The sequence below is a fragment of the Notamacropus eugenii genome, chromosome 1 (genome assembly GCF_028372415.1).
Source record: "Notamacropus eugenii isolate mMacEug1 chromosome 1, mMacEug1.pri_v2, whole genome shotgun sequence".
Taxonomy (NCBI): Eukaryota; Metazoa; Chordata; class Mammalia; order Diprotodontia; family Macropodidae; genus Notamacropus; species Notamacropus eugenii.
The window spans coordinates 300,268,927-300,294,237 of NC_092872.1; the positions used below are offsets into that span (position 1 = coordinate 300,268,927).

At 35.0% G+C, this 25,311-nt stretch overlaps 1 protein-coding gene across 5 annotated transcripts in view; it reads left to right on the top strand.

Annotated features, from left to right (window-relative positions):
• NAA30 (N-alpha-acetyltransferase 30, NatC catalytic subunit) overlaps nucleotides 1-24,968 on the top strand; it is a 46,823-nt gene extending 21,855 nt beyond the window's left edge. For 2 of the 5 annotated variants that reach the window (XM_072629309.1, XM_072629308.1), the window contains 5 exons: nucleotides 13-200; nucleotides 463-1,270; nucleotides 7,745-7,868; nucleotides 11,272-11,327; nucleotides 11,751-12,206. In XM_072629309.1, coding sequence (XP_072485410.1) covers nucleotides 464-1,270; nucleotides 7,745-7,868; nucleotides 11,272-11,327; nucleotides 11,751-11,912 — 1,149 coding nt within the window. In that variant the 5' untranslated portion in view covers nucleotides 13-200; nucleotide 463 and the 3' untranslated portion in view covers nucleotides 11,913-12,206. Of the gene's footprint in view, nucleotides 1-12; nucleotides 201-364; nucleotides 1,271-7,744; nucleotides 7,869-11,271; nucleotides 11,328-11,750; nucleotides 12,207-21,401 lie in introns of those variants that run through there. The other 3 variants (XM_072629313.1, XM_072629310.1, XM_072629312.1) reach the window with 3 other exon arrangements.
• The last annotated feature ends 343 nt before the right edge of the window (nucleotides 24,969-25,311 follow it).

The window sequence follows — 25,311 nt, forward strand, 5'->3', positions numbered from 1 at the left end:
GCTTTACGGCAGGGGAGGCTGAGTGAAAAAAGTCGGCGGCGGCAGCAGCGGCAGTGGTGGCCGAGCCGGAGGAGGTGGCGGCGGCGGCGGCGGCTGCGGCGCGGCCGAGGAGGAGGAGGAGGAGGAGGAGGAGGCGGCGGCAGCGGAGGAGGAGAGGGAGGAGGCAGAGGAGGAGGAGCGGCGGCGGGCACTGGTGTGGGGTTAGTGGCGAGGAGGCGCAGGGGAGGCGGGCGGCAGGCCCGGCGGCCCGGCCTGGGCGCTGGGGGAGGAGGCGGCGGAGGGTGCCGCCGGGCAGCTGGGCGGCGCTGTAAAAGGCGAGGCGGGGGGTCAGAATAAAGGGTCTGGGGGGCAGCTGCTCCGGGGGGGACGGTGTCCGGCTTTGTTCCCCGCCCCTCTCCCCGGTTACGCTCGCACCCTCGGCCCGGACTCATGGGCTCCTTTCTCGGTGTGTGTCGCTTCTAGGATGGCGGAGATACCGCCCGGGCCTAGCAGCCTCCTCCCTCCGCCGCCACCGCCACCGGCAGCGGCCGAGCCCCGCTGCCCCTTCCCCGCGGGGGCCGCCCCGGTCTGCTGCAGCGAGGACGAAGAGGACGACGAGGAGCACCGAGGAGGGGGCGGGGGCAGGGGCAGGGGCAGGAGCCCGGCCGGCGAGGCGGCTGCCTCCAAGGGGCATCAGCGTCTCCATGGCCCGCAGACACCGCCGGCGTCGCTGCCTCCGCCGCCAGCGCAGCAGCAGCAGCTGCAGCAGCAGCAGCTCAACGGGCTGATCAGCCCCGAGTTGAGACACCTTCGGGCAGCCTCCTCCATTAAGAGCAAGATCGTGGGCGCCTCTGACAGCACCTCGGGCCCCGCCACTGCAACCAAAAGAGCTGGGCAGCCCCCCGGTGAGAGACCCCCTCACACTCTCCCCAATAATGCCAGAACTGCGCCCCCAAACCCCGCAGCCCCGGCGGCGGCTGTAGCAGCAGCAGCAGCAGCGAGCGGCCTGGCGGCGGCCCGCAACGGACTGGCTGGAGGGACTGAGCCGGAGGAGGAGGAAGATGAATCGCTGCTACTGCTCTCCTCGTCCCTGACAGCTGTCTGCAGCCTAACCACCTCCTCTGACAGGGAGGCAGAACCTGAGGAGGATCGGACGATACGATATGTCCGATATGAGTCCGAGCTGCAAATGCCCGATATCATGAGACTGATCACCAAAGATCTGTCTGAACCCTACTCCATTTATACCTATAGATATTTTATCCACAACTGGCCACAGCTATGCTTCTTGGTAAGTGGGTGGAAGGAGAAAAACGGGGTGACTCCTCAGAGGATCCAGACCGTGCGGGGATGGGAATGTGTGGCAGCCGACACATTCCTAAACCCCTGCTTTTCGTAGTACAGAATGTGGTGTAAAGTAACTGTAATACACACAATTATTTGAGGGGTTTTTTTTTAAACTTTTGAAGGTAAGAAATCATGGATAAGGTCAGCTATTGATGTAATGGAAGCTTAATGAGTAGGGTTTGGGGGTTCTGTGTCATGTATCATCAGTAGTAATTGTGTTTCAACCAAGTCTTGAGGAGATCTGTTCATCTTCAAAACATTTTGCAGTTATTAACTTTGAGCATAATTCTACCCAAATACAGGCTATATTAACCTTTCAGTGGAGAAATGCATTCAAAAAAATTTTGTAGTGCTAATAGAGTAGTCAAAAACATGTTTTGAGGAGCATGATTTTCTATAATGATGTGACTAAATTGAAGCATTAAATCTTACAAACACAGGCTGTAATCGTAGTTTTTTTGTTTGTTTGTTTTTTTAACTTTAGGACAATTAACTATACCTGGCCTGGTTTTTGGTGTGCTGCTAACACTTTAGCTTAGAGCTTGAAATCCGAGGAGATGCACTTGTGTAAGATGTAGAAATTGTTATTGATTTTATTTTTTTAAGTTGAGAATGGGCAGACACCAAAAAATAAGAGCTTTTGTGTGCCGTGTACCTCTAGTAAAGATGACTGCTGTATTTTAAGTTAGCAAAATTTTCTAATTAGTGAGAGCTCTCTGTCTCTCTGTCTCTGTCTCTCTGTCTCTCTGTCTCTCTCCCTCTCTCCCTCTCTCCCTCTCTCCATCTCTCTCTCTCTCTCTCTCTCTCTCTCTCTCTCTCTCTCTCTCTCTCTCTCTATATATATATATATATATATATATATATATATATATATATATATATCATGATGCTCTAGGTCCTCAAGGGACTGACTGAATCCAGACTTCACAGAACAAATCAGATATCTGTATATCTATATATCTATATATATAAAGAGAGATTTAATGCATTCACCTAGCAAGTTTTTAGTTTTTATAAAAGAAGTTCCACTGGTAGCAGAAGAACTTATTAAGTAAGCTTGATTACAAGTGAACATACATGAGTTTTATTGTGTAAATACAAATAAATTATTTGGTTTACCCCTTAAAATCAATAAAAGGAAGTGGTATCCCCCAAATTCTTAGAACTATTTTATGATTTTGAAAGGGGCAACTAACTAGCTGCTCCATTAGCATGGTATTTTGTTCAGTTTAATGTAGTAACAGTAACTTTTACATATTATCCAAACCATTTTCTATTCATTGACAAGCTAATTGCTTTCATTACAGGTGATCAGACCGCAAAGTATTTTTCACTGATGTGTCTGAGAAAAGTCTGAGAAAAGGACTCGATAAATGTGACTAATAGTACCCTTTTTCAGGCTATCCTTATGTAGACTTAGGATTGGTAGTGGATTCTTTTACTTTTTGTTGAAATGGGTTTCTTTGGGCTTTTGTAGGATTCCAAATTGATAAGTAGAGAGGGAATTACTTTTTAAGAAATAGTCATTTCATTCTGTATTTTAAATACTTAAAATACATTTTTCTAGTTCTGTTAGGAATAGCTGATGGTTATGTCAGTTGCCTTTTTGTTATTCCTATAAAAAAACACTGATTAAATTGCAAGATAAGCAAAAGAAATAACTACATTTCTTGTGGTGAGCTAGATTTTTAATGGAAATACATTAAACTTTATCTGTTAATTCAGTTTTTGGACACCTATCAGTTTGTGTTTGTTCTCTCGTTTCATAGGGCTGTACTGTCAATTCTGTAGAAGTTTTCTGGTAGTGAGATGACATAGTTCCTGATTTTTATAAAGACTTTAATTTTCCTGCTAATTTTTAGGTACTGAGGCTTAATATCCAAAACTCAGGATTTCTCTAGGCAAGATTTGTGCTTGCATATCTAAATCTTTAGACATTGAAGATTAGAGTCCAGTTAGAACTTGTTGTTCCTTTCCTGGGAGTTTTTAAAATTTAGATTTTCCATTTAGAACCAGAGCTGTTACAAACAAATGCAAATTTTTGCATAGTTATGGAGCTCTGGAGTTACTAGAGACTTTTGAGATTATCTAGATTAACCTATTCATTTATCCATAAATGAAGAAATTGAAGTTCGTGGAATTTGCAGCTTGACTAAGATCTTATAGTGGCAACCCAAAACTTTTGACTATCAGACTGATACTGTATTTCATAATGAAAATTTAGATTCAAGAATAGGCAAATGGTAGATTAAAAAGAATACCAGATGTTGAATCACTGAATCTTCTTGTTGAAGGACAGTTAAAAATCTATCTCATCCAAGTGGTACCTGTATAGGAATCTTCCCAACAAGAGGACAGCTATCATGCCGTCCCTCATTTCTTCAGCCAACCTATTGTTTGGTGGGTTACCTTTGGCTTCAGGGCCACATGTGACCCTCTATCCTCAAGTGACTGACTGAATCCAGACTTCACAGAACAAATCAGATGAAATTTGGATTTAGTCAAAAGTCAAAAGGCTGCACGTAGCCTTGAGGCCACAGGTTCCCCACCCCTGGAGACTAACCTCAAAGCTCCTCCTATCTCTATTTTTCTTCTTTTAATACAATCTTTAGTTTATCAGTCACAGGACCTTGGTTGAAATATGGGACCTATTATCATTTGTGCCACCTTTAGTAAGTCACTTAGCCTCTCTGTGCTTTAGTTTCCCTCTTTGATAAAATGAAAAGGTTGGACAATACAATCACTAATGTTCTTTGGAGTTGTGTGTTTTTTTCTTTTAATTTTGGTACTATACTAGAGGTAATTTGGCTTCATACCAGAATATCTCCCCTTGGAACATCTCCTGCATGTGACACACTGAAATGCTAAGCCATTTCCCCATGGTCACACAACTATTATGAGTCACAGGCAGGTCTTGAACCTAGGTTTTCCTGACTGTAGGGCTAGCCCTTTCCCCACTGTGTGATACTGCCTCTTCCTAATGCCTGTGATCTTATGAACATAAGTGAAATTGATTCTAGTTCATGTCTTGAACAACCAAAGGTATTTTGTAAAATTGTATGTTTGGCTACCCTGACAACTTAAAAACTTTAGTGAGTTCTCAAGATATCCTTAACCTCTAATGGATTAAATAAAGATAACATGAAAATGGCAGGTACCATAAAAATAATATGCATTGACAAAATGGTGTTACATATTTCTTTTTATCACCATCCTTGAATTTATCTAAATTTTTTTTGAAACAGTTGTTTCTAATATGTATCATCTCTTTGGTAATGAGTTCTGTAAGTGTATATATATATATATATATATATATATATATATATATATATATATATATATATATATAAGATGTATAAAGTAGCACTTTATTTGTCTTAAACATTCATGATCCAGAGCTTCAATTGGTCTTTCCCTGGATTTGTGAACAAATCCATATTTGCACAATTTATATTCTTTGTGATTTTGTAGCATTTGATGGATAATTTCCTTTGCTTAGAAAAATATTGAGTATTAATAGATTGAGAGTGCATGTTTAAAACTTTTTACTTTGAAATAATTTTTTCCTTGGAAAATGAAGTCAAAATTCTTCAGATACAATTTTAACAATCCAATAATTTATTCCAAAATTTTAAAATGACATATACTTAGCTTTTCTTTAAGTTTTGAGCCAAAAGGTTTTTACTTGTTACTAATATTTTACTAAGAAATTTTTCATTTATGTTACGTCTTAAGCCTTTTTGTAAAAAATTGGGTTTTGTTCTTATAGATGATAATACAAGTATTAATTTTGTGTGCTTATTTCTATTTGGCTAAGAGTCCAGAGATGAACGAAATGAAGTCAGTCAGAAGTCAGTCTGTTAGTTAATTGTTAATTAGTTGTTATTAATTGTTTATAGTAAGCTGTATTAGACTTAGTGTTTTTGATGACTTTAATACTCTCAGTTGGATAATTTCACAGTTTCGAGTCTTAGAAAGATACAGATTTCCTAAGATTTTTATTCATAGAAACTGGGTTCATTCCAGAAGTTCCTGCTAATAGAGATTTGTCTTAATTTTCTAGATAATTAAAGTAAATTATATGGATATTTTCCCGTTTGAAAGTTACAACTCTAGAAAATGATATGTCTGTCTTGCTAGTGGTTTTTTTTGGTTTTTTTTTTGTGATATTTCAATTTACATGGGTTAGCATCATTAGTTTTCCTAATAAGTAGGTTTTTTCATTCAGATTGTTTTTTAGTATTGCTTTTATTTCTCCTTTTTTATCTAAAAACTATTTTTCTTTAAATTATATAACTTTTAAAATGAATGACAATTTCAGTCATACTACTTTGTGTAATTGTATTTTTATTCAGGTCAAGTTATAAATATGCCATTTACTTTACCATATAAGATATGATTTGTATGTGATTTTTTCATCATGATTATAGGAATTGCATTCGACAAACATTTGTTAAGCTCTTAGTTATGTGCTAGGCACTAGAAATACAAAGAAAGAAAGAAAGAATTCTTGCCCTCAAAAGTGCTTACATTCTTCTGGGGAAGATCCTGTCATAATTAAAATTCTCTATTTTTTTTCCCACAGGATCCATGTTTAGTATACAGTTTGCCCTGGAATGAAACTAACCCTTGAATCTTAGTAGAGAAAGAATTTTGTTTTAAAAAAAGTCAAAATGAATCAAATTGATTTGTTTTGAATTAGGAAAGCACGAATAAAAATTTCAGAGTTTTGTTAATACCAAATAGTTTTGGGGAACTATGATAGCAATTGAATTAATTTGTTATGTTTTATGAGATAATCAAATATATTTAACTGACATGGAATTTAAGATAAAACATATTCTGAAACAATACTTCAGTCATTTGTTTTCTATGAAGTACCTTTTAAAAAAAGTTTGTAGGGTCATTGACTTAGGGATAGATCCTCTAGTCTAACCCCCTCATTTGGTATTTGAGTAAACTAAATCCAGGAAGTTAAGTGACTTTTCTGAGGTCATACTAATAGTTGACAGTTAGGATGTGAACTGGATAGCAAACACTATCCAGTTTAAAAATCAAATCACTATCTATCATACTACCTTTCAAGATAGAACTTTTAAAATCAGGTTCCAAAATATTTTTTAAGTCATGGTGTTTTGTGTTTTACTACAATTTGAACTTTTTCTATCTTAAGAGCAAAATGAAAGATTTTATGTCATTTCAGTAATTTGTTTTCTCTTTAAACTTGATTCTATTACTTGGGGGGAGGGGGGCTAGGGGGAATCTAGTTCCTTCTTGGAAAGTTCATTCTTAGGTGCGAAACTGAATTTTTTTTACCTGAGACATATAGTGCTATAAATGTTGTATCATAAATATTTAATTATATTAAGATGCTCCAGTATTCCCAAGTATCTATAAACATTTGAATGTTTTTCCCAGTGCTGCGGATCACAGCTCATCCATGCAAGTCCATGGATGGGTGGAGACACTGCTATGATGAAATTTGTTAGAAGACTCGAACTTTTTGTGACTGGAATTTTGTGAAACATCTCCTCAGTACTATTAATTAGGGTGCTTGTGAAATCGGCAGCTAATAAGCATCTATTTTTTTTTTTTTTGCAAAGTTCTGGAAAAACTAATAAGCTTAAAAATCTTAAAATTTTATATTCCTCTGGTATTGAAATTTATACTTGAACATCTTCACTGTATAACGTTCTCCTCAAAGCCTGTGAATTAGGACTGCCTTTGCCTTCCATGTGGTCTTTTTGGCACTTAAATAACTAAAATTCTTTTGGGATTCAAAATACGTGTCCTCCTTTCTGTGTAGTAAAGGCTACTAGTAAAGGTAAATCTATTTTCTAAAAAAGTGAATGACATGACTCAAAACAATATATTTTTAAAGACCTATGGTCAAAGTAATATGCTGTGTGTACTTTTATTCCAATATGATTATGTCTACTCTTTCTAGCAAACCCGTCAAAGAAATTCAATATTGAGATATACTGTAATAAAGAGTAACATAGAATATTAGAAGTAAGCCTGTCCTAAATCAATGATTTTTCTTTTTTCTACATGTGTTCAATCTCTTTCCCCAAAAGACAGTGATATTTGCTTATCATGGTTCATGCAAAAAATTATAATTCCTATTCATTATGTTGTCAAATCAGTAGTTACTCAATACCTACATTGTGCAAGATGTGCTAGTTGACCTGTTTTTCAGACTATTATCAATAAGTATAGTAACATAATAAGAAGTGCATGTCCCAGGGAGTTCCTAGGTTATAATTGTTAAGGAGATTCTGATTTGGTTAGTCTATTTTTTGCTGTCTTGAGGTTCTTACCTAATAAATAGCTTTGAAAAGTTTGGAGCTATTTCATTGTAGAAATGTATTAAATCTGATGAGAACATATACTTCATAATTGTTCATTTATTTTTAAGGCCGTGGTAGGGGAGGAGTGTGTAGGTGCCATCGTTTGCAAGTTGGATATGCACAAAAAGATGTTCCGCAGAGGTTATATAGCCATGTTAGCAGTGGATTCCAAATACAGGAGAAATGGCATTGGTAAGAAAAAATTTTTTATTCATGCAGTTAAAGCAGTGATTGGGTATTTTTAAGTTTTGAAATAAAAGCCAATAAAAATGAAAGTGGCATATAGAAATGAGCCTATGAAATTGGGGAAAATAAGCTAATGGACCTGGTGCCCATTCATAATACTTAAAGGCTCTCTTTTTGAAACTAAAATTTTACTTAGAACAATTAAAGTAATTTTGAATTTTTTCTCCTTTTGTGCTTTTCAGTTTCAATTCATACATATTTTTAAACACCTATGATATGCAAGACCCTGTGTCAGGTGCTTGGGATACATAAACATGATAGTTACTATTCCAGAGGATCTCGCAGTTTTAATTGGGGGAAGGGGGAGAACATACACAGAAAACCATGGATATAAGGAGGAGAGGGTGCTAGAAGCAAAAGGAGAGGGCCAGGGAAAGTGTTAAGATGAATGTGGAGGGAAAGATTACTGTCAGCTGGGGAAGATCAGGGAAGGCTTCATGTAGGAACTGTCACCTCAGGTTGGAACTTGAAAGAAGGTCTATGAAGAAATTCTCTTTTAAGCCTCTGGAGAGCTTTTCCACTTATAAATACCTTTGGAACATATTTAAGATGTTTTTGTTTCTAATACGTTACAGATTTCTCAAAGTTGTGATTGTATCTTGTACTTGTCCTTAAGGGAACTTTAATTTACTTAATTAAGTGTACTTCAGATCTGGATAAAATTTTTGTTTGGGTGTCATCAGTGCCAATTAATCACTAGCAATTAGAAGAAAGACCCAAAAAGGTGGAGAAGAAATAAAAATTGATACATTTTACAATCTCAAACTTGTCTTTTTTGTGACTGTCAAAAACATATCCATACAACTTTAACTGGGTTATTAGTTTAGTTTTTTTGTGATAGAGGAATTAATAGGCAAGAGTTATCTGAGCATATTGGAGATGGTTTGACTACTGAAGCAGGAGTAATTAGGGAGTGAACTTCTCTGAAGCTTAATTCAACAAACCCATGTCTACTATTTCTAAGTCATTGGGGATATAAAAAAAAATAACATCCCTATCTTAATATTTTTTTTTTCTGGGAAGGGGGGAAGAGGTTAAATGTACATATTAATTTTAAGCTTTTGACTAGTTAAGCCAATGGAGAAGATGCTATAAAGTGGCCTGAGAGAGTTAGAAACGGGAAAATGTCCCTACTGGTTGGGGTGAAGCCTTATTGGAAGACCTGAGCTTGGCCTTGGGGAGTTGAATATAGGGGAATTTTGGTTTTCTTAACCAGTTTCTGAGCTAAGTTTGCAAACCAGCTTGAAAATTCAACATGATTGTAAATTTAACTGGGGGTAGACCAGAAAATTATAAAGACAGTTAAAATTTTATGATTTGGAGCTTCTTTTGTAGACAAAGATTTCTACTTACTGTGTACTTAAGAAGAACTAGTTTAAAAAAAGAACTGGTATCATTTGAGGAGGTCCAAGAAGCTAATTAAGTAATAGGTCTTTTGTAAAACCTTTATGGTCCATTTTGATATTACGGCCCTTTTTTGACACTGTTTAATCTTTATACCTTTGATACATTTTTTCAGAAAAATTCCAGAAAATTCCTTTGAAACCTATTAATACAACTGAACATAAATGTAAATTTTTGTTTAAATGTAAATTTTGTTTTTTTCTTGTTAAAAAAGATACAGATAAGTCACTGATATAATAGGAAAAAATTACATGCAGCTGTTTTAGTAAACGAGTAATTTCACCAATTAACAGGTAGCATAATAAGGTTTCCTCTGTACTTTATATAGTAACATGATTGATCTTTTATGAAGTTTATTTAAAGAATGAATGAAAAGACATTTTTAAAGTGCTTGCTAAGTGCCAGGTACTATGGAGGTAGAGAGGGGAAAGACACAAGTAGAAAAACAAGACAAAACCTTTTCTCAAGAAGCTCTTCCTCAAATTAGAGGAGACAACACTTATAGGGTGGTTCAGCTTCAGAATGGATAGGAAGGCCCAGAAGTCCTGAGGGTTATAACAGCAGGACAGATGACAATGCCCAAGAGTCTTTAGGATGAATTTGCAGATCACATGGCAGGGCCTGGGTGTTTAGAGTGTATAGCAGCAGGACAGGTCATAAAATCTGAAGCACCTTAGGATTCAGTTTTAGGACAGATGATAAGGCCTGATCTTGCCAAGAGGATTGTAGTTGGTAACTCCAAGTTATCAACTACATCCAAGTGGTATGAGAAGTGATTTCAGCTCTGCAAGACGACAGATGTGGAGTGGGGGAACCTTAAGGATATGTCTTGGAAATTCTAGATGTTTTTTCTTGGGGAGAGAGATGAAGGAGAGTGGAAGGTTAATTGGCAGAAGGTTGAAAGAGAAGGACCCCATGACTAGTTAACCCAGTGCCTTGGGTAAGGTGTGTTGATTTTGAACAAGTGGGAGGAGGGTAGAGAAAAATTTAAGAAGGAAGAATCTTCTTTGCTAGAGTTAAAGAATGTAAAATGGTATGTAAACCAGTTTAGTTTGGAATAAATATTGTTTTAAATTTTGTAATGTGAGATAATTATTATAAAGATATTTTAAACTTAAGACTCTTTGAAACTTTCATTATCAGGATATCAGTAATCCTAGACCCACCTCACAGATTTGTCCTAGGTAGCTTAGTGTTCATGAGACCCAGTGGTTTGTAGAATTTAAGGTCCAGTGAACCAGGTAAGTGGCATAGTGGATAGAGTGCCAGGCCTGGAAGCTGAAGTTCAAATGCAGCCTCAGACACTTACTAGCTGTATGACCCTGGGCAAGTCAGCTAACCCTATTTGCCTCAGTTTCTTCATCTGTGAAATGGGCTGGAGAAGAGAATGGCAAACCACTTCAGTATCTTTGCCAAGAAAACCCCAAATAGGGTCATGAAGAGTTAGACATGACTGAAACAACGGAATGGGAGTCTATTTTAGGCCCTGCTTCCATCTCCAGTAAATCAGTTATATTCTTATTTTTCTTTTGTGCTTCTTCTGTCTTTCCAAAGACAATCATAAAGTCAAAACTGTTTCTTATCTGGAAAACTGGCTGGAAGACTTCTTGTAACAGTTCATAGGTATCATGAACTTATAAACCAGAATGTTTGCAATCTTTTGGGGTTGCTGGTTGGAGACTGTCTGCTTAACTTAGTGTCTAGCTACCTATGGCTTATACAGTGTTTCACATAGTAGAAATTTCCTGATATAGCTGTATACTTGGTCTAAGGTCTGTACACTTTAATATTACATATACCTACTGCCAACTAATAAGGTAGTTTCTGAGACTGTCTTCAATATAGACCTTGGTATTTTGTGTTTCTGTGTTCTGAATTCTGTAACTCAGACTTTTAAAGAAATGCCTACATTTTTATTTCGATAACACTGAAATCTATATTCTAGGTACTAACTTGGTTAAGAAAGCTATTTATGCCATGGTTGAAGGAGACTGTGATGAGGTAAGTCCCTATGAACGTTTAATAGCCTAGTTTCCTGAGAGATTTAAATAATTTTAATTTATTGCATATTTGGAAAAATTAAGAAATAGTTTATACATTGAAATGTTAATGAAAACATAAGTGAAACTTTTAAGTGAGATTTGATGTAGGTATTTTCAATAAACATTTTAAAAATTGGTTTCTTAATAATTGTGTGTAATAATAATCCTATGTATCTTTCTGAGAAAATTACTACCTCATTCTCACTTTTCATGGAAAAATATCACTTCAACCAAGGTAGTTTATATTGAATTTCTAAGTGAAATAATGTATGTAAAGTGCTTTGCCAACTTTAAGGAGCTATATAAATTGCAACTATTTTTATTATCCTAATTTAATTACATATACAATCTTTAATTTCTCTTTAAATCATTTTTTTTACAGTGGGGAAAACTGCCTACCCCAGAGACAAAGCTACTCAGACTTGAAAAACTTAATGCAAAACCTACAAAAACTGGAAAACACCTAAATAGCTCTCTGCATTTTTACCTGAGTGCATTTTTTTATCTTCAGCACTTAATCTCTTGCCACATAGTGGGCATTTAATAAATGGTTATTGATAATATTGATTTTTACCACTGTTATACTGTAGTGTTACTATGAAACTACATGGCAGGAGATGGCAGTGAGTCAGTAGTCTGAAGAAGTATTTGTGTATAAAATATAAGTTTACAAAGTACTTTCATGTTTGTTAACTCTTTTGATCTTTATAACAAACCTTTAAGGGCAGGTGTTATTATCCTCATTTTGTAGATGATGCAGAGACTCAAGTTAAATGTCTCATCAAGATCATGTAACTAGTTAAGTAGCACTGAAATAAAAGCAATCTTCTAACTCTCATGACTATATTGCTACTTCTGGTAATGAAACACAGTGGAAAGAGAACTGAATTTGGAGGCAGAAGACTCAGTTGGGTTCTCATATCTGCTTTCTTAATTACCACTTGCATATCATTGAATGAGTCACTTTACCTCCTTAGGTCTCAGATTGATTGGATTATATCTAAAATGAAGGTGATTTCTAAGGTCCTTTGTAGTTCTACATCTTTAAGATCCTAAGAATGTAGAAGGAGTTTCAAAGGGGAATAGTGAAGTCAGATTGAGGTAGTAGTTTTCTGAAGAAGACAGATCATAAATGAAGGGAACCTTTAGTTTGAATAACTATTTCTTCACTTTTCCTTACATTTGCAAGCCAGTTTATAAAATAATAGGTAATTTTTTCCCCAGTAGTAGGTTTATCTTCCTGGTTATGTAGTTTGTGTAAGTTACTACTGAAAATTAGATTTTTGAGGAGGCCTCCAAAAACCATGCTGTATAATAGGAAAAAAAAAACATTCTGGGATTTAAAATTATCTGTGGATAAAACTTAAGTAAATAATTCACATATTCACATATAGGAATTTTTAACAGTTGACTGCACAATTTGAAAAATTGTGAAATTTTTAATAAGCTCAGTAAAGACAAATTATTACTGGCAACTGAAATTTTCAGGCAAAAACTGGAGAACATTAATAAGCAGGAAGCTCTGGTTTTGCATTACAATCTTGCTGGCTTCATCACTCTACTAGGAAAATAAGTCAATTTCTGTATCTATATATAACGAACAAGTTGGAGAAAACTTTTGAATGGTAGAATATACTCTAATCTCCTGATAGGGAAGAGAGGTAATTTCCAGGGACCACCTAGAAAATAAGGAATATGATCTTAGTGACTTTTATAACTACCCTACTCTTAAGGATTGCTTTCTTTTTTCCCTGGCTTTGATTCATATGGTTAATGCATAAGCAGTTTTTCTTTGAATGTTTTGAAAAGTTTAGTTGGAAAATATGATTTCAGATGAATGTTATATCTTCTGTTTGTATTGTGTTACATCAGAAAGTCTATTCATCATCAGTGGTTTATTTTTCTATTGCTGTTAAGCCAACAATCATTAATACTTTGTGGTTGAAACGTGGAAAAACTCCATAGAATGTTCACTGTTATAGACAGACTCTTTTTAAAGTTTAAGTGATTTTTTTTCTGATTTGGACAGTTTTCCCATGGTAAAATGAATTATTTAAAGGGATAGAGCTATTGTGCTTTTTATTCCCTTCTTATAGGACTTTCCCCATTTCATCTAAGGACTTAAAGATGGCAATTTTTAAAAATTCCAAGTGAAGGAAGGTACAAATTTGAGGTGAATTTGTGGACTTACTCATAAGGAGTCTCAGCATATGGCTTTAATCGCATTTGGTTTCTGAGTGGAATTCTAATATATCTCACTTTATTGGTAAGAAGGTTTGAGAAGTTGTGAAATTTTAGGGATTTAGCCTATAAGAAAAAATGTGAGGAAGATTTTAAGTATGCAAAAACAAGTTGCTTTGTTGTAGTCAGACCCTTTAACAGCCTAAACACAATAGGGAACTTATTTGTAGAGCAAAGGTTCCCAAACTTATTTGGCCCACCACCCTCTTTAAAAAAAAAATTACTCAGTGCCACCCTGGAAATCTGCTTTCTTTAGCCTTATAAATGTTTTGTTTTTTTTTTTAATTTGTGTCATTTCAAAAAAAAGTTTTTTTGGAATGACATATCTTAAATTTAATAATTTATTGAAAATTTGTGGTGTTTTTACTGCATTGAAATTTTGATGACACAGTGTTGCATCATGTAATCATATACTATTGTATTATAAATAAGTCATTACATGCACATATTCCTGCTGTTGCATGCTGGACTTCCCAATAATGTGCAACATCCTTGCTCACCTGCCAACACTGGCTTATTAAGACCTGTCAGCATACTTGACCACTGATCATTTATAATTTACTTTTTGTGTGCTTATTTGGAAAATAATGTAATCACTACTACTCTAACTGTATTACGCAATGAATGAAACATGTACACACAGTTTTTCAAAATTTTATTCTTTTTTTCTTATGCTTCCACTGCTCCCTTATTTTTATTCAGTGCTCCCCAATTGCACCCCAGACTGCTACCGCTCCCCTGGATTGTTTCAGTGCCCCAGTGTTCCAATGCCCCCAAGGGAATGGTATCACCTACTTTGAGAACCTCTGTGAGACATAGGCTTGTGTTCCAGATTGTAGAGGTCCTGAATATAATCATAACTATTAGATGTGAAGCATTTGAGTGTAACTCTGTAAAAAATAGTCCTATAAAGCATTAATCCTATGAAAATTGATGAAACTTGCACCCCAGTGTTCATAAACTTATGATATAGTCACTATGGAATAGCCATAAAAGAAAAGAGTACTTCTGCAGCTACAGTTTAGAGATCTAAATTACATATGCAAATAAAGTGAGGTGAATGGTTCTTTAGTGAGATTATGGTACAGAAGAACCTGTTAATTAGAGAATATAACTTTTTCAAGGAATCTTAATGCCTAGTTCTGTGAATTGGCTTTTTTTTTTTTTTAAAGATATGAATAGCCTTCCAGTTTGGACTTCTTTTTCTTCCTTACTAATTATTAATTGTAGAACTTTTTATGCTGAAAGGGGACACTGCTAAATTTGCCCAATCCTTTTATTTTACATATGAGGAACCAAGACTTGGTAGTTAAGTAGTTTGTCCAAGGTCATAGATTTAAAAAGTCCTTAGTACAATGATTTTTTTTCTATACCTTTCATATATATTTAGAAAGGTCTTATTCTTTGTCATTTACATATGTAGACTTTTCTCAAGGGCTATTGGAAATCTGGGAAGTTGATTTGTTCATTCACAAGAAGTTATTACGTGTCATATGTAAGTTGCTTCCGATCACCTCAGAGTAGATTAAAAATGCCAAGGGCAAGCTTCCATTTGAAGGGAAAAATTTGGAAGATTACAATGTAGACAAGGTAAAAAGTTGTTGCATTTACAGAAGAATTAGCTACTCAAATTACTTTTGACAGAAACAAAATTACATATAAGAATATGTGGTCCAGGAAAGACCTTGAAAGTTTTGATCTCCAAGAATTTAATAAAAGCTGCTTCCTAATCAAGTTGGATGATTGACTATAGATAATGTAAATTTTTGTCTTTATTAGCTTGGTTGAACTTTACACAAAGAGTTAAGGAATATGAATCCATAGACACTTTGATTTCGCTAGAAAATTTTCAGCATTGTAAATCAAACTGGTCAAACAGTCTCAATTCCTCCCTGCCTTTTTTTTTTTTTACCCACATGTACACAGTCACTTTAGACCTTTTGGTTCCTGTAGCCAAATATACTCAACATTTACCTACGATGACCATCTCATGGCCAGCCAAACAAAAGAAATTAAGAGAAAAAATCCTTTTAAATAAATTTTAGATTGGCTTAACTAATTTCTATTAAAATTATGCATGCAATAGCAATATTGATTCATTTGGGAAATGAAAATTTGATTTGCTGCTGTAGAACTCTGTAACTATTCCTGTTATATTGTAGAAGTATTTGAATTTTTTTTGTATGCTTAAAAGGGTAGGCTTGTGTTTTTGTAAGAACAGACTTCTGTATCTGTATACTTTTAAACATAATTACATTTGACCTTTATCTCTATTTAGACTTTTAACATATAACCACCATTAAATGGCATCAGTAGCATACCATTTATTTATATTTTTTATTTGTTCTAAAAAATTAATCAGCATTACTCATGGTATCCACTGATAAATAGTGATGTAGTAAATTAAGCTATGAAAGATTATCACTTGTGATTTTAAGGCAAGATCAGCAGTAACCCAAGTCAAAGACACCAATGACTTTCTTCCAAAAGATGTTGTGATCTTACATTAAAAAAATGAAATGTGACCATACATTACTACAGCATATACATATGAATATAAAATGAATATAAATGAACAGAAAGTTACAATGTAAAAAAAGAAAAATTGGCCTTAAAACAAGGGGTTCTATGGCTTCATAAATAGGAAATGAATTAGTTGTGTGAAGCTTTGGCTTGGAATTGGCCATGAAACAATATGCTCTGGTTGTGACTAATAAGAATGTGTCCCTACTTCTCAGGTATCAGATTAAAACTTCTATTACCTCAAGGGAAGGATTTGAGGAGATTGCACTATAATGAAAGAGTTCTTCTTTGGTAGTGCAAAACAAAACAAAATGTTACCACCTTCATGTGCCATATGCTTTTACATGTTCTTGTCCCTAAACTTCCTAGAAAGGACTGGAAAGCTTAAAAGGTGATTGACCAACTTAACAAACAAGTATTTTTCAAATGGCAAAGTTCTTAATACATATGCATTTTTAGAAGATGGAGGAGTATATTGGAAAGGGCACTGAACATGGAGTCAGAAAACTTGGTTTTAAATCTCCGTCTCCTCACTTAGATACATGATCTTGGACAGGACATAGAAATATAGACTTGGGCCTCAGAGGTCCTCAGTTCATCATACTATTTTATTGGTGAGGAAAATTGATAGTCAACTAACTTGATTTGTCCAAGGTGGGAAGTGGCAGAGCTTAAATTTAAACCGTAGTCTACTGGCTCCCATCATACCATACCACCTCTCATTTAACCTCTTTGATCCTTAGTTTCCTAATGGATGAAGTGAACACTTACAGTATCTACTTCAAGCTATTAGGAGAATAAGATGAGAGAATTTTTTTTTAATGCGTTGTAAACCTATTTAATTTCAAGAATTGGTCATTTTATTGGAGTATATACTCTACACCAATGAAGATCACCATCTTTTCATGCCTTGTGTAGAAACATGAATTTCTGTGACTTCAACCTCCCCCCTCCCATCACCATTGCCCCCACTCGCTTATTAACTAACCTCTGCATTTCACTAGGCAGGTCCTTGGATGATAATTGTAGCCCTGTACCAGGCCTGTGCACTGCACTTTTGTATTTGGGGAAGATTGAGTAGAGACTTCAGATATCCAGGATGGAAGGTTACTCTTGAAGTGTTATCCAAGTGAAATCTGTTATTATTATTTGCTAAGGTGTCCCAGAAGTTTTAGTGCAGTTTTAGGATATAAAAACTTAAAACTACACTAAGATTTTTAGGATATCCTGTATAGTTATTTTCCATGAGAGGTTAAAGTTCTAAAATGTTTTGAAATTGAAAATTTTTCAAAGAAATAAAATACATTCAGATTATTTTCATCATCTAAACCTACATATCTATGACAACACAGAAAATTATAATTTCTAATGAATTTTAAGTTATATATTGCATGATTTTGTAATACTTTTGAATTAAAAAGCCCCAAAGCCTTTATTTTCTTGTCATGTAGAATATTTTTGGTGTCCCAACTTGTGATGCCTTCCTTTTATATTTTGATTCTAAGCAATAAAAAGAAATCTTGTAACGTGGACCCTAAAAATGTAGCAGTTTTGTGAAACCATGACCTTCTTAATATGTTTATGTGGATTTCAGTAATTTTTATTAGTCATTGTTAATTAGTGTTTTACAAATATTTTATTGCTTTGTTTTCTTTAGTGCATGAAATTAATGATGTTCTTTGGTAAATTCACTGTGTGTCTTAGGAAACTATATTTTGTTGAAGTCAGTTACATGACTTATTTAGAACCAGGGGACTATACTTTATTTCAGTAATCTATTTGGATGCCAACAAATCTGAATTCCAGCACTCAGAATAGATGGCTCACCAGGGTTATAGGGAGAAGACCTTTTGGAGACTGTGCCAAATTAGCTTGTATTTATGCAATTTTTAGTAGCTTCAAATGAGTATTATGTATTGTAGATAAATTGTAAAGCATTAATGAAATGCTGTCAGGTTTCAGTCAGAGAGCTTCACTGACATTCATATGGGTTCCTTAAGGACTTCTAAGGCATTTTTCCCCAAAACTGAGATTTTTATTTTTGTTTGTTTAATCAATTCTCTTAAGAACTGCAATTTTAGCATTTTCTTAGTTGTTTTGATTTGGTACTCTTAATAATGACCATATGACAGAATTCCAGTGAAGGATTTGCCCAGTCTTCTAATGGGGAGTGCAGTTCAGATTGATGGAAATTGAATTATATCCCTATTATCAGAACTCCAAAAAGTAGTTTTTAATCCGTATTTATTAAATGCTTACTATGTGCCAGGCAGTAATAGGTGCTGAGGATACAAATAGAGTGAAGTAATTCCTACTCTCAAGAAACTTAAATTCTAACAGGGGAGGTGTATGTGTGTGTGTGTGTGTGTGTGTAGATTATGCAGATTAAATATGTAGAGAATAAACATAACACTGTTAAATACATCACACAGAGAGAGCTGTAGTTGCTGCGGGGATCAGGAAAGCCTTGAGGTTAGAAAGTAGTTCTTGAAAGTGTCTTAACAGATGTAATTTTTGTGAGAGAGAAGTGAGGAGGAAGTGCATTCCAGGCGTGGGGAATGACTAGTGCAAAGGCATAGAGATGGGAGATAGAGTGCCATGTGTAAGAAACAGAGAAGCCAGTTTAGCTGGATTGCAGAGCATGGGAGGGGGATGTATAGTAGGGTTAGAAAGATAGGTTGGGACCAGGTTATGAAGGACTTTGAAAGCTAAACATAGGAGCTTATATTTGATCTTAGGGACTAGAGAGTCATTGAAGTTTATTGAATAAAGAAGTCACATGGTCAGGACTGTACTTCAGTAAATTTACTTTTGTCAGTTGTGTGGAGGACAACCTTGAGGTAGGAAGACCAATTATGAGGTTGTTGCAATAATCTAGGCCAGAGATGATGAGGACTCTGAAATAAAGTGGTTCATTGTATGAGTAAAGAAAAGGGGTCAGACCTGAGAGTTGTTAATGGAGGTAGTTGTAGTGTTTGACAAATGATTAGAAATTTGGGGTGAGGGACAGTGAGAGGATAATGCTCAGGTTATGAACCTGGGAGACTGAAAAATGTTGTGCCTTCATCAAAAATGGGGATTCTTGGAAGTGGGGGGTGCGTTTGGGGGAGAATGGAATGAATTCTGTTTGGACATGCTGAATTTGAGATGTCTCTGGGATATGCAGTTTGAAATGTCCAATAGGAAGTTGGTAAGAGGAGGCCTGAAACTTGGGGAGAACTTCAAAGTATAGAGGTTTCTTTAAGTCATCTGCGTAGTAATCAAACCTATAGGAGTTGATGAGATTCTTGAGAGAGAAAAGAGAAGAGGCAGAATTTGGGGGCATGCTACTGTGTGAAGGTGTGCTCTATGTTATAGTCCAGCAGAGACTGGAGAGAGTAATCAGAATAGTAGGAGAACCAGGAGAAAGAGTCATGAAAACTAGAGAGAGAAATGGCTGCTGCTACTACTACTAGTACTACTTGAGGTTTGGGGGATTTTTTCCCAAGAAAATTGTCAGATATTTAAAAAGATAAACATAAATTCATTGTAAGATATTTTTCTTTGGTTTTGACACTGAATAAAAGTACTCAGGATCGTATATTTGGATTAAGAGTGGGAAGGGACCATGTAGGCCTTCTAATTCAACCCATTGTTTTTATAACTAAGGAAACTGACATCCTGAGGTAGGGGGCAGGAGGTGGTAGTAAATGACTTTTCCAAGGTCACAGAAATAGTGATAGAACTGAAAATCAAATCCAGATTTTATATTGCTTTAAATTTAACAAATTAAGTTAGCACATGTGAAGTGCTTGAAACTTTAAAAAATTATATTCTTAAGAACACGTTGACTTATCAATAGGCACTGATTAATCATTTGTACAATGCAAGACTATGCTCAGTACTAAAATCTCAGTACTAAAACATGGGCTTTACTGTCATGAATGGGAGTAATTAGTTGATCTTCCTGTGCTTTTAATTTTTCACATTTTCCTTAGTGAGACTTTTAAACTGGAAGGTTTAGATACCATCTAATCCAGACCCTCTCAATAGATAGGAAACTAAGTTCTATAGCTGAGGGCAATGAATCTGCCCCAGAGCACAAAACTGATTAGTGACAGTGATAAACAAGAAACACACTCTTCATAACTTTGGATTTTGCCATACTAGCTCTTTTATAAACTCCTTTTCACAGGTACAAAAATAAGATTATTATCTAACATAAAAATAGAACCTAGTAGGAGCACAAACAGATAGTGGCTTTCACATTGCTTTGACTATTTCAGGACTTGGAAATGAATGAACTAGTGGTCAATAAAGATGATTGTTAAAACCTATAAAGCTTTTCCCCATGCCAGCTAGACAAATACTTTTTTCTTTCTGAGTGATTAGTAATCATGACTTCACAAGTCATTATTAAGTTATAAATCATCTCTTTCTATGCTGCATATACTGATGGTGAAAAGTATAAAAACATTGACACAATAAAGCAAAAGGTTTTCTTAGGTTTTCTTGAAAAAGGTGTCTCCCATTGTTGGTATATTAGGATGTTATTCAGCCAACATTTTGCTTCAGATTTAATGATTAATTTAGATAAGTTAAAGGTGCTGTTTATTCCCCCCAAATAAATAGATGCTAGGCTGGATATTATTTGATATGTGTTAATATTCTCTTAAAGGATAGTTCTTCAGTGACTGCTGCTGTGTTTCTACTGGTCGTATCATAGCTCAATGTTTTATGGAGTATATTGGATAGAACTTTATATACTTCATTTTGAAGTTTTTAGTTGATTCCTTTGCACTGACAAAAGGAATTGAATTGAAGCATTACTTATGAATTTATATTGAATTTGAATTTACTTTTTATAATAAGACAAAATTCATTAAAAAAAGCACAAGAAAACTGTAATGGACAATTCAGCTGCTCAGGGTAGAAATCTTGTGCTCCCTTTCTGTTAAATTTTGATATGTTTATTTTCCAGGCACATCTGTTAGCCTTTGGGAAAAATTATATTTTGTTAGAGGAAATAAGTAAAATTAACTAAAGTACAGTGTTAAGAATAACTCCTTACATTTTCTTTCTCCTTTTTTGTGAACTGTTTTGCTTTCTGATAGTTTTTAATGAAAGAAAAATGTGTAAACTGCATTGACTGTTATATACATTCAGATCATTAATATTGAATAACTGTTTTGTGCAAGTGTGGTTAGATTTGTTCAAGTCAGACAGTTAAGTTTTCACATCATGTTACTTTGTGAAACAACTAATAAATCTTTTTCTCATTTCTTTGAAGGTTGTCTTGGAAACCGAAATAACAAATAAATCTGCTTTGAAACTTTATGAAAATCTTGGTTTTGTGCGAGATAAAAGGCTGTTCAGATACTATTTAAATGGAGTTGATGCACTGCGTCTTAAACTATGGCTGCGTTAAAAGAAACTATTACATGAAGGAACAACTTCCAGCAGCGCACAGTCGGCCTTTGCATGCAATGCAATTTGTACAGAATTGCTTTGCAGGTGGATTTCATAATTTCCATGCAGCTCTTACCTGTCAGTGTCTCATTGAGTGTCGCACATATTTGTTGCACTATGGCATGGCACATTTGTTCTGAATTAAAAGATTGTTTCAAACTTCAAGAGTTCTTTTGGTACCAGCGAGATGTGCCAGTTGCTAGCCAAGATTTGTTTGTTCATTTGCAAGTCTACTGACAACGTTATATACCCAGTGAACATTTTATCACAGAACCTGTATGTGGAACATAATTTTTGTTCCTGAAAAAAGCCAATTTAGATTGTAAAATTCTCTAAGTATACTAACATTTCATACAAAACTTGCCATAGTTTTCTGGGGGGAGGGAAAGCTTCAATTTTAGGTTTTATTTTTCAATATTGAATTTTCCATTTTTGAATATTGGTACCTCAGTGATTAGTGAATGAAAAAAGTGTATTGTAGGGTGGGGTGTGTGTTACAATGAGTAACAGTAACAATTAAATTGCGTCTCCCAGTGCCTGTATAAATAAGTATATTTGTCTTCATCTCTAATTTTTTAGTGCATGCTTTCTTTTTTTTCCTTTTAAAATGTCTTTGCAAGAAACTGCTATTTAAATTCTGAATTTGATAATAAATTATTTCAGATTTTATAATTTGGATACTTTTCCCAGGCAAGAGACAGAGCTATTCTTATACAACAAAAAAAATAGAAGCTGTTTGGAAATTTCTTGAGTAATTACTAAAAGGGGGTGAGGGTAACAGGGTTGGGAACTTGAAGGCTCCAGTAAATTGCTGGGTTTGGATGCACTTTTTCTTTTTGATAGGAATTTTTGGAAAGGAATAGAAAATTAATGTAAATTGGTATGATTTTATTTAATCAAAATTATTGCTATGAGCTGTGAAAAACAGCATTTATAAAGCAGTTGGAACTTTTTTCACTTGATTTGGATTGAGATTGCTTCGGTGTTCTAAAAATGCTTTAATTTTCACTTGGTCTTGGAAATAAATTTCAAGGTGTATTTTATCTATTTCAGCTGCTTTTTTTTTTCCTCTCAACTGTGTGAGCAAGTTCTTGGGGAGGATCTATCTTTTTTTTTTTTTCCCTCCTAAAAATAAACTCATTTTGAATGAGTTATGTGGGTTTTGGCACAAAAAAATCCCATCAATCATGGTGATTGATCACCATGTGATCCACTGATCATCACTGGCCACGTTGTATTTTGCTAACTTGTCAATTGGCATGATACAGCAGCTTGTTAAAATAAATTTATTGTTTTTCAGTTTTAGCAGTAAACCAATATTGGTTTATTCCTATAACTGGAAAACCTTAGTATCCATGGAAAGGGATGCACTCACTATGAAGAATGTTCTATAGAAAGCATACTTTTTCTCAGAATTCAGATTTGCCTTACTATACCTATACTGTTAGAAATTGGTTTTAATTTAATTTTTTTAATCACTATAATTACTGTACATTAAAAAAACCCTACCTCCATTAATATTTGAAAAAGTTCCACTTTCAGGAAAAATTTTTTTTAAAGGAAAGTTACTTTTTGCTCAGTAGAGTGTATTTGAAGTGAACAAGCACTTTTCAAATAAAATTTTCAGTTTGTATGTATGGTGAAAAAAAATTATTTTTAATTCTGCTGGTGGGATCATTTGCCTTAGTTTTAAAGAGATTTTATTATTAAAGGTGCCCAATCCTATTACTCTGGTGCCACTTTTGAAGGCTTTATATACAAACAGTAAGTACAATGAAAAATAGGATTGGTGCAGATGAACCCACATAGCACTGTGAAGATGACAACCTTTAGAACAGACCATATTTTAAGGATAAGCAGTCAGTTTTCATTCAGGCCTTGGCATTTAATAAGAATAGTACCAATCTTAGTGGTACTTCATGTGTTTTAACTATAAAGGAAAGTTGAACTGAAACAACAGACTGATTGCAAAAAAGTCCTGAAGCATTAGTTCACTAATTTTTTTTTTAATTGATGGTTTGGAGGTGAATGCTTGCTTTAAGCTAATGAATATTCAGTGTGATTAGACTACTGTCATGCATAGTTGTAAAGAAGGCAAGATGTTTGTATACACCAATCAGACTAGAATTTTAACTTGTCAGACCATTGAAATAATGGATGTACACCTTTTTTCTTTCAGTTTGACCAGTTTCGCTGAACTGAGTGAATCATTTGGTTGTTTTGGCATTATGTAGACAAAGCCTTAATTATATGACTGAGTTCAAAAGTCACATGGTTACACAATTATTCAACATATTCCATGCATACTTGTTATATTTTTTTACCTGCACACAAATTATTTTGCCCAATTGAAAGTATAGAACCATAACAACCCACTATCAAAATTAAAACCCTATTCAGTTCAAATCATTTTGGCATTTAAAATGCATTTTTAAAAATAGGGTTTTCCTCCAATTTTGCAATATTGGATATCCATTATTTTGAGGTGTCGGACTTTCATTTGAATTTAATTATAATAGCATTCAGTTTGTATTTATAAATGACATTGAAAATCAGCTAACACTGAGCAAAATGGGTACAACTTTCTTTTAAAACAGTGCTACCTATTAAAGATTGACAATTTGACAGTTTCCACAGCCTAACATAGTTTTATTACAGGCTATAAAGAAGCTGTACATATTAGCATTAAAGAAGCTTAAATGGGTACGTACTCTTCGTGGTTGATGTTTGATCTAATTGTAATTCTCCTTGTTTTAAGATCAGAATACTCATAATTCAGAAAATTCAGAATTCAGAATTCAGAAGACATTGCCACAGTATTTCAGGTTAAAGCTAGCAACAACAGATTAACTTTTTGGGATTTGATTTTAAGGATTTCCCTCCCCTTTTTTCTCCCCAACAATCTCCCCATTTGCTTGACAGGTATACACAAAGGAGTTTGTGTTTTTCACTTAGGCTTTAACTTTACTTCTCACTGTATCCTGGATGGCTGACATGTATAAGTCTGGATATGTGTATTACAGTGCCCCCAAATCATGAAATTCCTCATTTTCCAGGAGTGGAGACATAATCTAATTGGCATAGTGCATCAAAATTATTTTTCAGTGTACCATGACATCACTAAAATCGAGTGCTATAATGGGCTGTCAGGTTTGTAAAAACATAACCATAAATTACATTGGAGTTGGATATGAGTTGGGTATCTATAAAATATCACGTGTATTTCAAAAATATTGAACTGCTGTTTGATGATAATGCTGCATTATTTTCTTCTGTTCCTTATCCTTTGGAGAAAGGGATTATAATGAAGTTTGAAATGTGCAAGCTGTCTAAACAAGATGCAGTCAAATAAAACATGGTTAAGTTGTGTTTGCATTTTTCTTTTAAATGCAGATGTGTTCTTTTATGTGATCTGGAAATTTTGCCAGGTAGGAAAATGCCCTGACCCCTTCCCACTTCTACTCTTTCTTAAATGAATCAAAGAGTTACTTAGGGAAAAAAAAATCATTAACTTTCTACTAACAGTAGTTTTACTTAAGTTGGGTAAATATTTTGAATATCAATTACATGAGCTTTATTTTCCAAAAGGAGTACACGAAAAATGAGCCTTCTACGTTGGGTATTAATAGGTTGTGCAGGGTACTTTTGCTGTGCATTTAACAATTGTTTCTATTATAAATATTTTTATTTTTTTTGTGTTGAATTTGTTGCTAAGGTGCTTATATTTCTGT